The sequence below is a fragment of the Vipera ursinii genome (assembly GCF_947247035.1).
Source record: "Vipera ursinii genome assembly, chromosome: 3".
Lineage (NCBI taxonomy): Eukaryota > Metazoa > Chordata > Lepidosauria > Squamata > Viperidae > Vipera > Vipera ursinii.
Genome location: NC_139516.1, coordinates 104,307,698 through 104,321,211, shown reverse-complemented (window position 1 = coordinate 104,321,211; position 13,514 = coordinate 104,307,698). Strand labels below are relative to the sequence as shown.

General features: G+C 42.6%; 1 protein-coding gene across 1 annotated transcript in view; it reads left to right on the top strand.

The window, feature by feature from the left end:
* Positions 1-13,514, top strand: part of HMCN1 (hemicentin 1) — a gene marked incomplete at its 3' end in the record, with an annotated part of 535,761 nt that overhangs the window by 365,431 nt on the left and 156,816 nt on the right. Inside the window, 2 exon segments of the mRNA XM_083360257.1 lie at positions 9,637-9,786; positions 10,145-10,304. Of these exon segments, the coding sequence (XP_083216383.1) occupies positions 9,637-9,786; positions 10,145-10,304 (310 nt within the window).

Sequence of the window (13,514 nt, the reverse complement as noted above, 5' to 3'; positions counted from 1 at the left end):
ACTCACCGGAGCCGGCAGCGAACGACTTCATGGCAGAGTTACAGGTGATCCATCGATTGGTGCGACGTCAGTTAGAGAAGGCCAAGGCCCATTACAAAAGGTTTGCTGATCGGTCAAGACGGGATACGCCTCCACTATCGGTGGGAGATTGGGTCTGGTTGTCCACCAGGAACCTACCGTCAACACGGCCGGTGAGAAAGTTAGATCACTGATATTTAGGACCGTTCCCACTCGAGGCTGTCATCAATCCGGTCGCCTATCGCTTAACTCTGCCACGTTCCCTGCGTGTGCACCCAGTCTTTCATAGGTCTCTGTTGGTCCCCGAGCAACCGGCCTGTCCACTCCACAGAGCGGAACCTCCCCCATCAGGACCTCGTGATGGAGGCAGCACCCCCGAGTACGAGGTCGCCAGCATCAGGGATTCCCGTTGGCTGAAAGGTCGTTTCCAGTACCTAATTGAATGGAAAGGTTACGGACCAGAGGACCTCACCTGGGAAGACATGACCACCGTTCATGCCCCTACGTTGGTGACCGCTTTTCATGAACAATTTCCATCCCGACCGCATCCGGATCGGCAGACCCGGGGGAAGGGCCCTGCGGTGCGGGATAGTGTTGTGATTCAGGGTCAGCCTGTGGGTTTGGCAGTTGGGTCGGACGACTCAGAGGAGGAGGAGGGGTGTGTTGAAGACCTTGCTGAGGGGGTTGAAGATCTTGCTGATGAGTGCCCTCAGCCAGGCCCCTCCCACTTGGTCACCACGGAGACCCAGTTGTGTGAGCCTGACAGCGTGGATGAAGATGACCCACAGCTGGCCCTGTTCAAGGACGCCCGACGCAGGAGGCAGTCAATTAGGAGTAAACAGAGGAAGGCAATGGGGCTTCTCGGAAGGAGGCAGAGAGATGCCACGCCCTGAACTCTATATAAGGGGAATGTGTGGGGAGGGCTGGTTTGCTGAAGGCAACCGTTTGGATAGTTTGTGTTTCTTAAAGCTCCTGTTTCTTGGTTCGTGTCTTGTTTGTTTTTGTAGCTATAAATTTGGCAGGCGTAATTCCAGCCTCTTGCCGTTTGTAAAGGGGTTGTCCCTGCCTTTTCTGCAGGGCCGGTAGCAGGCTGGTACAGAACAGTGGGGGATTTGTTTGTGTGTTGTAAAAAGTCCCAACAGAGGTTTGTGGTCAGTGTAGACCGTGAAATCCCTGCCATATAAATACTCATGGAATTTTTTTATTCCAGCAATGATGGCTAGGGCCTCTTTGTCAATCTGAGCATAGTTTCGCTCAGCAGAGGACAATGTCCTTGAGTAAAATGCTATAGGAACCTGTTTCCCATTTTTCTCTGTGTGACTTAAAACTGCCCCCACCCCATAGGGAGATGCATCACATGTAAGACATATAGGTTTGGACTCTTTGTAGTGAGTTACAGTGGACTTTTCTGACAATAGTGCTTTTAAGTCCTGGAAACTTTTTTCATGTAAGTTAGTCCATTTCCATGGAGCTTTCTTATCTAGAAGCCTGTGGAGGGGCTCTGCTATTGCTGCCTTATGAGGCAGAAATGTGTGATAGAAGTTTATGAGACCCAAGAATGCTTGTAGCTCTCCTTTTGATTTGGGCCTAGGAGCCATTTTAATGGCCTTCACTTTAGAATCAATTTGGTGAATGCCGTTAGCATCAATTTGGAAACCCAGGAATTCTGTTGAAGAAACCCCAATGCTACATTTGTTCTTTTTTAATTTGAGGCCTGCTTCAAGAAGCCTCTGCAAGACAGCCCTGAGCCTACTGGCCAACACTTCAGGGGATTCCCCTGCAATAACAACATCATCAAAATAAGGGCAGACGCCCTGAATACCCTTGAGTGTACGCTACATAATTCCCTGAAAAATACCTGGTGCAACACTAACTCCAAACTGTAAGCATTTAACTTTGAATGCCTCTCTGTGAGTCACAATCATTTGAGCTGTGGCTGTGGCCTCATCAACCAGCAATTGCTGATAGGCCTGTGCTAAATCAAGTTTAGCAAAAATAGTACCCCCTTGCCAGGAGGCTAAAATATGGTTGACCACTGGGACTGGGTAAGCATGTTGTTTGAGGGCTTTATTTAGTGTGCATTTATAGTCAGCACAAATGCGAATTTCTTTGTTGGCTTTAAGTGGAGTGACTATAGGAGTTTCCCACTCCCCACCATCAACACTTATCAATTTCAGAATCAATTTTATGTTCTAAGGCAAAGGGGACCCTACGAGGCTTAACCCTGATTGGAACTACATTGGGCTCTAGCTTAAATGAGATAGGCAGGCCTGTGTATGTTCCAAGGGTTGAATCAAAAACATCTACATATTCCTTGCACACTGATGCGAGGTATGCAGTTTGTGTCCGGATTATGCCAGTAATCTGAATACCTAAGGCATCAAACCAATTGAGTCCAATGAGACTTGTTCTCTGGCCCCCTACTATGATTACATCCAGGTGCCCCAGAAACCCTTTAAACTTTACCAACAAAGTGGCTTCTCCCTTAACTTTAACGTGGGCATTTTGAAAATCCATTAGGATTACATCTGAGGGTCTTAGTTTGGCTCAATTTTTACTGCGCCTACACACGAAGTTAAAAGTGTCTTGAGAAATGATTGAGACTGCAGAGCCAGAGTCCAATTCCATCTTACATGGAACTCCTTGTAGCTCTACCATAAGCTTAAGTTTGGGGTTGAGGGGACGTCGAGCCCCGGTGTGGCATACGCTTCTATGGCTTCTGAAAAATCCCACACTAACTGGACCCTGGGCCCCAGTACCTCTCCTAGTTGGTTCTTCCGACTGGTGTTTGGGTGGCCGGTCTCTCTGGCAGGCTCTGCAAACCACTGTGATGTGGCCTGTCCTTCCGCAAGCTCTACATGTGGCTGAATGAAATCTGCAATTGGCGTGAAAATGGTTGCTGCCGCACCCCTTACATCTCGGTAAGAGAACTGCCTTGTAACTGTCCTCTTGCTGCAGGCTGTTGCAGTGTTGCGGATTGGGTTGCCTTTGGAGTCGGTTGATTTCAGGTTGTTCTTCCTTGGAAGATTCTCCGGTGCATTTGGCATCCTCAAGGTGGACCGTTTCTTCGAACTTTGTTGATTTGGCGGGCTGTACTGTCTGAACAGCACCCCCGGCAGCGTCTTTGGCCATCGCCTCATCCTGTTCTTCAGAAAATGTTAAATTTGGCCTAGCAAATAGTCGCTGCTGATGCGTTCTGTCCTGTAGGCCGCAGACGAGCCAGTTGTCACTGCGTTTCTTCCTGTTTGTCAGCGCCGCACATCTCACTCTGTTTCTCTGTCAGCTGCATAGTAATCTTATCAATGTAACCAAGGTGATTGTCACATGTCCAGCCATGTTATGGTTGCATGCCTAGCACTGATGTTAAGTGCGCATGTCTACAAAAGTTTTTCTCACTTTACTTTTTTTTTCTTCTCTTTGTCTTCTGTCTGATGAGAGGATATAGTCAGTTAGGAGTTTTCTTTTGCTTTCCAATTAAAGTTTTATATACAGTAGAATATGCCTCGGTTTTGTTTATTTTTACCTGATGTTTACCATGTGTCAAATGAACCACGGTTCATTGCCCTCTAATAGGGAAGTATTAATTTATTTTCCCTGACATTGGTAGCAGAGAATGGTTTGTTTTTATTTTCAAGACTTATTGCTACTTTAAGATTCTGCAAGATGCTAGGGAAAGAGGGGAACTCAAGGTGCCTAATTTGAAATTGTATTATGATGCGGTGGTTATGACATGGGTTAGCGATTGGCTTAATTTAACTAATAAAAGAATACTCCACCTTGAGGGTTGGGATTTGGTATATGGATGGCATGCATATTTGCTTTATGATAAAAAGGTAGACAGGTCTTTTAAATCTCATATTCTTAGAAGTGCTTTGTTGCGTGTCTGGAAAAAGTATTATTATAAGTTTAATTATAAAATACCAATTTGGGGAATTTCGAATAAAATTTTTTTGGAGGATCCCTTCTTGTCTTCATATGGGACCAAAACTCCATTCCAGTCCCCCATAATGATAACAGATTTATAATCCAATTCGATTAGTCTCTGATGTAAAAATTTGAAGAATTTTTGGTGTTGTTGATTTGGAGCATATAATCCAATAAGAAGAACTTTCTTTCCTTGTAATATTAATTCAATACTAACATATCTCCCTTGTTTATCCGATTCAATCAATCTTGCCGAAAAATCTTTTCTTAAATAAATGACCACTCCAGCCTTCTTGTCCGGAGCAAAAGAAGCAAAATGTGTTCCCAATCGGGAATTAATCAGATACTTTTGGTCTTTTAATGCAATATGTGTCTCTTGTAAGCAAACAATGTCATTTTTATGTTGTTTCAGATAAAAAATACTTTCTTTTCTGTGGTGAATTTAAGCCATTAACATTCCATGTCAGGAACTTCACCATCTCTGGTGACCATGAGCCTTTGGAACATAGCCTGAAGATCAGCTGTTGCTCTCTTCGGACGTGGAGCACGTCCCACAGGCTCTAGACAGCCACATCTTGCATAGTTGGACCAGATACAGGCTTCTGTTTTTGCTCTTTTTCCATACGCTTATATGCAGCCCTTGTCATCCTCTGTTCTTTTGGGTCTTCCTTTAATGCCAAACTCTGCTCCATAACCTCCGCCTGCCGAATCTCCTCAAGAAGCAATGACATTGTCCCTTCACTCAATTATTTATCTTCTTGTCTTGCTTCTGTTCTTTTGATTCAAGGAGACGGTGGTGGGCCTGCTTTCAGGACCTTAGTGTAGAAATCTTTTGCTTTTGAAATTGTATCCAATCTGTATCTGGTCCCTGCGTAATTTATCACAATTCCATTAGATATTTCCCATTGAACTGGATTTGTCGCTTCTTAAGCTCATCGGACAGAAAGGCAAAATCTTTCCTTTTTCTAAGAATTTTTGGAGGTATCTCCTTTAAAATCATAATGTCTTGGCCTGCAATTTGAGAGCTTTCCCAATAAAAGGCCTGGATAATAGAATTTCTGGTTGATCTCCTGGAAAAATAAATCACTACATCTCTAGGCAAATTTTTTTGCCTAGCAATCCAGGAGTTAACCCTAAATGTCTTATCCATTTCTTTAAGTAGTTCTTCAGGTTCACATTTCAAAACAGGAGCCACTGCTTGTGCTACTTCCCATTCCAAATCTTCTTTAGGATTCTCTTTAAGGCCTCTGATACGCAATGCAAACTCCATGTTCTTATATTGTGATATAATAACTTCATCCTCTGTTCTGTCAATCTTAGCCTCTGCTCTATCAATATTCTGTTCAGCATCAATGATTTTATTTTCCAAATTCTCCACATACTCCATAACTGAGTCCACATGAACATCCAGGCATTCTATATGTGCAGCCAAACCCTGGAGTGCAAGCACTATATCTTCCCTCATCTGGTTGTTTTGGTTAACAAATTCTTCCCTTGTTTCCTTTATTTCTTGCTGCAAAACATGTGTTGACTGCATCACAACTCGCTGAATGTCTGTCAGTGTAAATGCAGGAGGTGGGGGGGAGGGTGGTTGTACTGTAGGTTTCATTGAAGTCTGCCCTACAGCTTGTGGTAAAGGTGAGGAAATAACATTCTTAGAAATTGGAGGCCCTCCCCCATGTCTCACAGCCATCTCTTAGGTTTCGATTTCCTTTTTCACCCAGCAGAATCAGAGTTCAGAAGAAAAGGGGGGAAAAAAGAAGGGAAAGGAAAGAAAAAATAAAAGTTCTCCCAAAGTTCCTTAACCTTCAATAAAAAAAGGGAACAAGCTTTCAAATAAACAAAATCCAGTACTGGGTAAAGTCAGTTGCAAATTGTATCTCTTGCTATGTAGCAAAATATAAGTTTTCCAACGCAGTCACTTCACACAGGAAAGAAACATTCCAGCACCATTTTTACTCCATTTCAAACTTAAAACTTGAAGAAGATAATGAATCTGAGTTAAAGTTAAAATCCAACTTGAAAATTCAGATCTTCCTGCTTTGCTCTGCCTGCTTCTCAAAGATACAAAATACTCACAGTCCCATCTAAGCAGCAGGTGCAGTTGTCACGTCTAGTTCCACTCCTTTTGGAGCGAAAATGTCCTGAGAGCAGAGAGAGCCTGGGCTCTGAGGGGGCTCACACTGTTATCCCCCAAACTACTTGAGAGAATCGCAGGGGAGCTCTACCTCTACCCAGGCAAACTCGCCTCTCCCTCTTCTCCCGAGGGAGAAGCTCCGGTGCCGCGGGACAGGTGATTTTCGCTGCCTCCGCGCGCTTTGACGCTTCCCAGGATTGGGCGGCTTCAAAACGCCGCCATTAGGCGCGGCAGCGCTACCGGAAGTCTCTTTCCAGTTCAATGTTGAAACGGCTTATCTACACGCTGATCTAGATGAAGAAATCTATGTGAAAGGTCCTCCAGGTTTCCGACAGCAGGAAGGGGATACGTGGTTTCTACACAAAAGTCTTTATGGTCTGAAACAGTCTGGTTTAATGTGGTACTTATGTCTTTCTGACAAACTAAATTCAATGGGCTTTGTTAAGTCCGAAATAGATGAATGCGTGTTTACTAAAAGATCTGATAATAGCTGTGAGATAGTTCTTGTTTATGTTGATGATATTGTTTATATTGGTCCAAATAAGCAGATGAGTGAGATTTTTGCTAAAGCTTTACAAACGTTTTTCACATTGAAGTCTTTAGAATATATTAACACTTATTTAGGTGTTCAAGTTGTCAAAACTCAGAAGGGGTTTAGTCTTACAGAAGAAGATAAAATTGAACAACTATTGCATCACTGCAACATGAAAGATGCTAAACCAGTGAGTATACCCATGCAAACCGATTTTCACAACCTGGCACATGAACCAAATCCTGAGTTCGAAGATCAAACACTGTATCGCTCAGTCATTTGGTCACTGCTGTATATTAGTAGTTGGACTAGACCTGACATTGCACTTAGTGTTAATCTTCTATCATGACAAGTAGGCACAGCAAAACAGTTTCAATGGACATGTGTTAAGAAATTATTGAGATACCTAAAACACACTAAAAACATGAAGTTATTGTTGGAACCCACACATACTGACTATGCAGAGTTATGTTGTTATGCAAATTCTGATTGGGCGAGTGACAAGCAATCACGTAAAAGTACTTCAGGCTATATGATGTTTTTAAATGGATGTCCTGTTTACTGGCATGTGCGTAAACAGAATTTTGTTTCTTGTTCTTCTACTGAAGCTTAATATGCTTGTGTTTCAGATGCATGTAATTCTCTAACGTGGTTTGATGTTTTAGTCACAGATATCTGGACACACCCGATTCAACTGATCACTGTGATGGAAGACAACGAATCTGTGGTTTATATATCTGAGAATTGATTTACAGGTTCTAGGTCTAGACACATTGACATCCGGTATCAAAATATAAGACAAGTAGTCAAACAAGGTTTTGTAAAATTGCAGTATGTGCCTACACGTGATCAGATTGCTGATATGCTGAACAAACCACTTCCTACAGCTCAGCATGAGTACCTGTGCAACAAGGTGTGTCTTATCTGAGATCTGCGTTACTGACAAAGAAGGGGTTGTCACTTCGTTTTTTTCTGTTTGTCAGCTCCGCACGTCTCACTCTTTTTCTCTGCCAGCTGCATAGTAATCTTATCAATGTAACCAAGGTGATTGTCACATGTCCAGCCATGTTATGGTTTCATATCTAGCACTGCTGTTAAGTGTGCATGTCTACAAAAGTTTTTCTCACTTTACTTTTTTTTTCTTCTCTTTGTCTTCTGTCTGATGAGAGGATGTAGTCAGTTAGGAGTTTTCTTTTGCTTTCCAATTAAAGTTTTATATACAGTAGAATATGCCTAGGTTTTGTTTATTTTTACCTGATGTTTACCATGTGTCAAATGAACCACGGTTCATTGCCCTCTGATAGGGAAGTATTAATTTATTTTCCCTGAGACCGGTCTCGTAATCGCTCTTCCAAATTTGAAAATTTGCATAGGTGTGCGGCCTGCCTTAGGCCTGCTATAAATTCCAAAGCTGACTCCCTGGGTAGCTGCACTCTTTGGTCGAACTTGAATCGTCAAGCCATTTCAGACATCTTGGGCTGGAAGTGCCCAGTTAGCTTCTTTTTGAGTTCTGCGTAGGAGACCGCTTTGTTTGGTGTTGGCATGAAAAGGTTCTTGGCCAAATCAAAGGTTGCCGGGCCGTACATGCAGAGTAGCGTTGTGGCCTTCAGTCCTTCTTCCATGATCTGATTGGCTCTGAGGTAGTTTTCTACTTGCGATAAATATGATGGCCATTCCTCTGGGTGTTTCATGTCAAATTCTCGCAGTTTTCCGACCTTCGGCATTCTTTCTTTCTGGTTCCTGCGTTCTTCTGGATCCTGCTTCCAGGCTCAGGGAATGAGTCCTCGGAGCACAAGGTCGCTAGTGTAGCTTGCTAGCTGACCTTGAGGGGGGGGAAATGCCTCTTCCCTCTGGCGTGTGCTGCCTTTCCCTCGTAGACTTCAGCTCTTTATTCAGTGAAGCAGGATCCCACCTTTGTTGCCACTGTTAAATAGTGGGTTCTTTGACACAGGAATGAAGACGCGAAGCAGAGTGCAGGGTAACTCATTATTTATTCGTGCTGTGACTGTACTGGAGGAAATGGCTGCAACCAGCTGCAGTATATAGTCTAGCCCCTAGGCAGCAGCCAATAGGTTTAATTCAACCATTGCCACCTGGAGATAGCCAACTGAGCACAGGAGACTTGTAGTCTGGGTTGCTGGAGAGCCGTTAGCTGCTCCAGCAACCCATGTGGTATTCCCTCAAAAAGCCCAGTACATAACAAGTTATATTAAATGAATTCTCTCTCAGCCAAAGCTGGACAAATCATGACTGTATGCAGCCTCCCACCACTTCTTTTATAGCCTTCAAAACACCCATTGACTACCAGGGGAAAGTTCAATGCCAAATTGGTATATAAAGTCTCTGTGAGATAAGCCTACCTTTCTTGAACTGCTGAACATGTTTTTTAAGGTATTTTTTTCTGATTCGCTGTGTGCTGATTTTTTTCAAGATTGGTGAACGAAAGTGCTTTAGGGTGGGGATTAATGGTGATCAAAGGTATCTGCAAAATATTTGCTTTTATCACGATGAAAGGAACATTGCACTATAAATATTATTTATCCACTTACAATGCCACAATACCATACTAAAGGAGAAGAGTTTATGGGCAATGCAGCTTTCATCATTTATCCCTTTGATAGATATGGTTATGCATTCCTTTCTCAAAGGACCAGCCTGTACTTTGTCTTACACTTTCCCATTCTTATGGAATTGTGAGACCTAACCAAACAAGTGATCTGTGCCTTATATTCCTTCCTTCTTACGTTCTTTAGCTGACAGAATAGAATATTTGGGTCCTTGTTGCTCTCTGAGCTTGGTGGTTTTCTTGCAGATTTTCATTACCCAACTAGGTAACTTCATCAGTGCTGCTGATGTTATCTAGTTGGGTATTGAAAAGTTTGCAAGCTCAGAGAGCAGCAAGGACCTCACAATTCTTTAAGCTGTCAGAGATAGCAACTGATTTCAAACCACAAACATAGGGCTAATGTGAAAGCCAAAGAGTTTGTTGAGACTTGAATACTCTGATTTTTTGGTTTATATTTAGAAAAATCTGCCACCCACGAGTTGCATATTTTATCCAGAGGAAACAAGCTGCAAATTGCCAGGCCTCACTATTCTGATACTGGAAATTATTCCTGCATTGCTTCAAATGTAGAAGGCAAAGCTCAGAAATTTTATGTTCTTTCTGTTGAAAGTATGTATGCATGTTTTTATGCTTTTCTTAAAACTGAGAAATATATGTAAAATAACTCATGTTTACTCAATAGCTCCAGAGCTACTTACAAATCAGTATCTAAAGTAACAACAAGCATGTTCAGTACAGTGAATTCAACAGCTTCATGTGCAACTATCTATTCTTACTAAATGTTTGTTATCTCCTAAATTAAGTTTCTGAAATCCTTGAGTTAATTTGTATGGAAGTAAAAATGATTGGAGATGGAGAAGTACTCAGGAGCTTTTCTTTTCCAAGAAGTCTCAGTGTTTTGATAGATTGTGTTTTTCTTGTATTTTCCTCTCTGCCTTATACTTATAGATATATGTTTATTCTGAAGTTCCTCCAGATATTGTTGGTTCTGAAATGCCGAGTGAAGTCAGTGGCATCCTTGGAGAAAACATCCAGCTTTCCTGTGAGGCCAGTGGAATTCCTACACCTGTCATTCAGTGGCTAAAAGATGGGAAACTAATCAGCAATGGTGAATCTCAGCAGAGCAGGTTAAGTATTGAACTCTCTCTTTGAAAAGTGGAGCAGAATACAAACAAGAGAAGAGACAGAAAAGGGAAATGTTTGTGGAGATTCTTGGTCATCCAGCTCAAAAGGCAACTGGGACTTCCTTTCTTTTTCCTTGAAAACATTTTGCTTCTGACTCAGAACTGAAGAAGCTTCTTGGATGAGAAGTAAAATATCTTCAAGGAAAAACAAGGGAAGTCCAGTTGCGTTTTGAAAAAGCACCTTTGGAACAGAAAAAGGGAGTTAAAAGCAAAGGAGAAGAAAGGTGTAGAAAACCAAAGGAGGAGGAAAACGATAAGGACCAAGTGTCAGGACCCACCTCAATCCACATCTTAGGAAATAAGAACTCTTGGATGCAAGCTTAGTCCAAAAGGAAAATGTTTACTAGGATGGAATCGATTGTGGCAATACAAGATGAATCTAACAAAGTTACATTTCAATCCTATATAAAGCATTCCCATTTCAGCCCCTCCCCTCATCCATTTGGTCAGGCTCTCATCAGTTGCTTAGGTGTCAGGTCCTTCCATGGGAAAGGGAAACTCTCCTTGGTTTTATGGTTATTGCTTTCCTTTTCAGTTGTAAATGAAGATGCAATCCAGACCTGTCTGTCCCCCTCCCTCCCCCAGTTAAAACATTCCCTGTTGTTTGAAGATCGCTTTAAGTAACCATCCTCTCCCCCCCCCCCTCGGAGAGATGGCAGAATCCCCAGAATAAGCACATTGTTCTACCTATACAATTATGAAATGTGATATAAATGGATTCTGACATTCGGCTCTCCTTTCAGAAAAAACATGAGTCCATCTGTGGGGAAAGAAAACATATAAATGTTAGCCTGGTTTGTTCGGATATTCTGTATGAAACCTCTTAAGCAACTTAGGTGCTTTAACATGGAGTTTGTTAACCCACTCATTTTCTGAGGAGGGGAGGTGTTTCCATGCCACTAAATATTGTATCGTTCCATGGTGTTTTCTGGAATCTAAGATTTCTTTCACTTCAAAATGTTGTTCTCCTTCCACCATGATGGGGGGTGGTAGTGGTGGGATTTTTGCTCGTAGTGGTGATTGTTGTTCTCTCTTTAATAGACTGCAGTGGAAGGTTGGGTGTATTCATCTAAGATTTTTGGGTAGTTCTAATTCAACTGTTACTGGGTTTATGATTCTTTTAATTGGAAAGGGTCCAATATATTTTGGTCCTAGTTTTTTACAGGGTTGGAGTGATTTCAGGTATTTTGTGGATAAATATACCATCTCTCCTACCCTAAATGGTGTGGGATCGGTCCTTTTTTGGTCTGCCTGTGTCTTGTATGCTTTTCTGGCATCTTCCAATGCTTTCCTAATGATTGGCCATGTGTTTTGTAATTGAGCAATCCATTCCTTCAGATCAGGGATAACCGGTTCTTTTGGGGTTAGTTCTGGTATTGGGTTGAAACTCTGGCCTGTAGCTACTTGAAAAGGAGTGTAACCTGTGCTTGAGTGGACTGCATTATTATATGCTACTTCTGCAAAAGGCAGTAGGTCCGCCCAGTCGGACTGCTGAAAATTAATAAAGCATCTCAGATATTGTTCAAGTATATTATTAAGTCTTTCAGAAGCTCCGTCTGTCTGAGGATGGTGACTAGATGACAGTCCTTGGGTGGTTCCTAAGAGGGATAAAAATTCTTTCCAAAATGCCGATGTAAATTGCACCCCTCTGTCAGATATGATGCATTGTGGTACCCCGTGCAATCTGTAAATATGCTGTACAAAAAGTTTTGCTAATGCTTTTGCAGTCGGGATTTTTTGGCAAGGTATGAAATGTACTTGCTTAGAGAACAGATCTGTGACAGTCCAGACTACGGTGTTTCCATTACTTTCTGGCAGTTCTACGATAAAATCCATGGCTATTTCTTTCCATGGGGCTGAGGGGTTTGCCACCGGTTGTAACAGACCTGGCGGTTTCCCTTACAGTCTTTTGGCCATCGCGCAAATTTGACAGCTACCCACATAGCTTTCTATGTCCTTTTTCATAGATGGCCACCAAAATTGCCTTTTAGTTAAGTGTAGGGTTTTTACAAAGCCAAAGTGTCCTGCTGATTTTGTATCATGGCACAGTTGCATGAAATTGATTCTCTGTGTGGCCGGTATATATAGCTTCTCCCCCACCCAAGGCAGTCCATCTTTAATTGTGCACACATGTTTATTTTTCTGGAACCATTCATCACTTTCCAAAGATTTCCTGAATTCTATTCCAGTTTGGCTATCTACCTTCGGCTTCCTTTTTTCTTGTGCCCTGGTGGTGACTGGAACTGCCAGTTGTTGTTCAGGCACAAGTGGTTTAAAGACAGTAGTCCTTGTGCTGTTATATTGGGGCATGCGGGATAATGCATCTGCCAGGAAGTTCTTTCCCCCCGGTAAGTGTTTGAGAGTGAAATTGAATCGGTGAAAATGTTGGGACCAGCGGGCTTGCTTAGGAGTGAGCTTCCTGGGCGTTTTTAGTGCTTCCAAATTCTTGTGGTCTGTCCAGACCTGGAAAGGTATTTTATTTCCTTCTAAAAATTGGTGCCATGTTAGTAATGCCCACCTCGAGAATGCCTCTTTTTCCCATATTCACCAGCGTTGTTCTGTTTCTGTGAGTTTTCTGGATGTGTATGCGCATGGTTGCAATGTCCCCCCATCATTTTCTTGTAATAGTACGGCTCCTACCGCTACATCACTCGCATCTGCCTGTATTACAAAAGGTTTGTCGGGATCTGGGTGTTTTAGGACAGGTTCAGCAGAAAAAAGTCTCTTTAGCCTCTCAAATGCTGCTTGACATTCCATTGACCATTTTAAAGGCTGGCTGGGTTTCACGGGTGACCCCCCCTTCGTTTTCAACAAATTTGTGAGGGGCATGGCTATTTGGCTAAATGCGGGGATGAATTGGAGGTAGAAGTTTGCAAACCCCAGGAAACTTTGCAATTGCTTCCGTGTGCGGGGGGGGGTGCCCACTCTAGTACTGCCCTGACCTTCTCAGGGTCCATTTCGATGCCCTCTGGAGATATGCGATATCCCAGGTAGTCGATTTTTTACTGATGGAATTCACACTTCGATAATTTAGCATATAAGTGGGCAGCTCGCAACTTCTTCAGGACTGCTCTGACTAGTTTGATATGTTCCTCTTTGGTTTCTGTGAAGATAAGGATGTCATCAAGGTAAACCAGGACCCCCTTATATAGG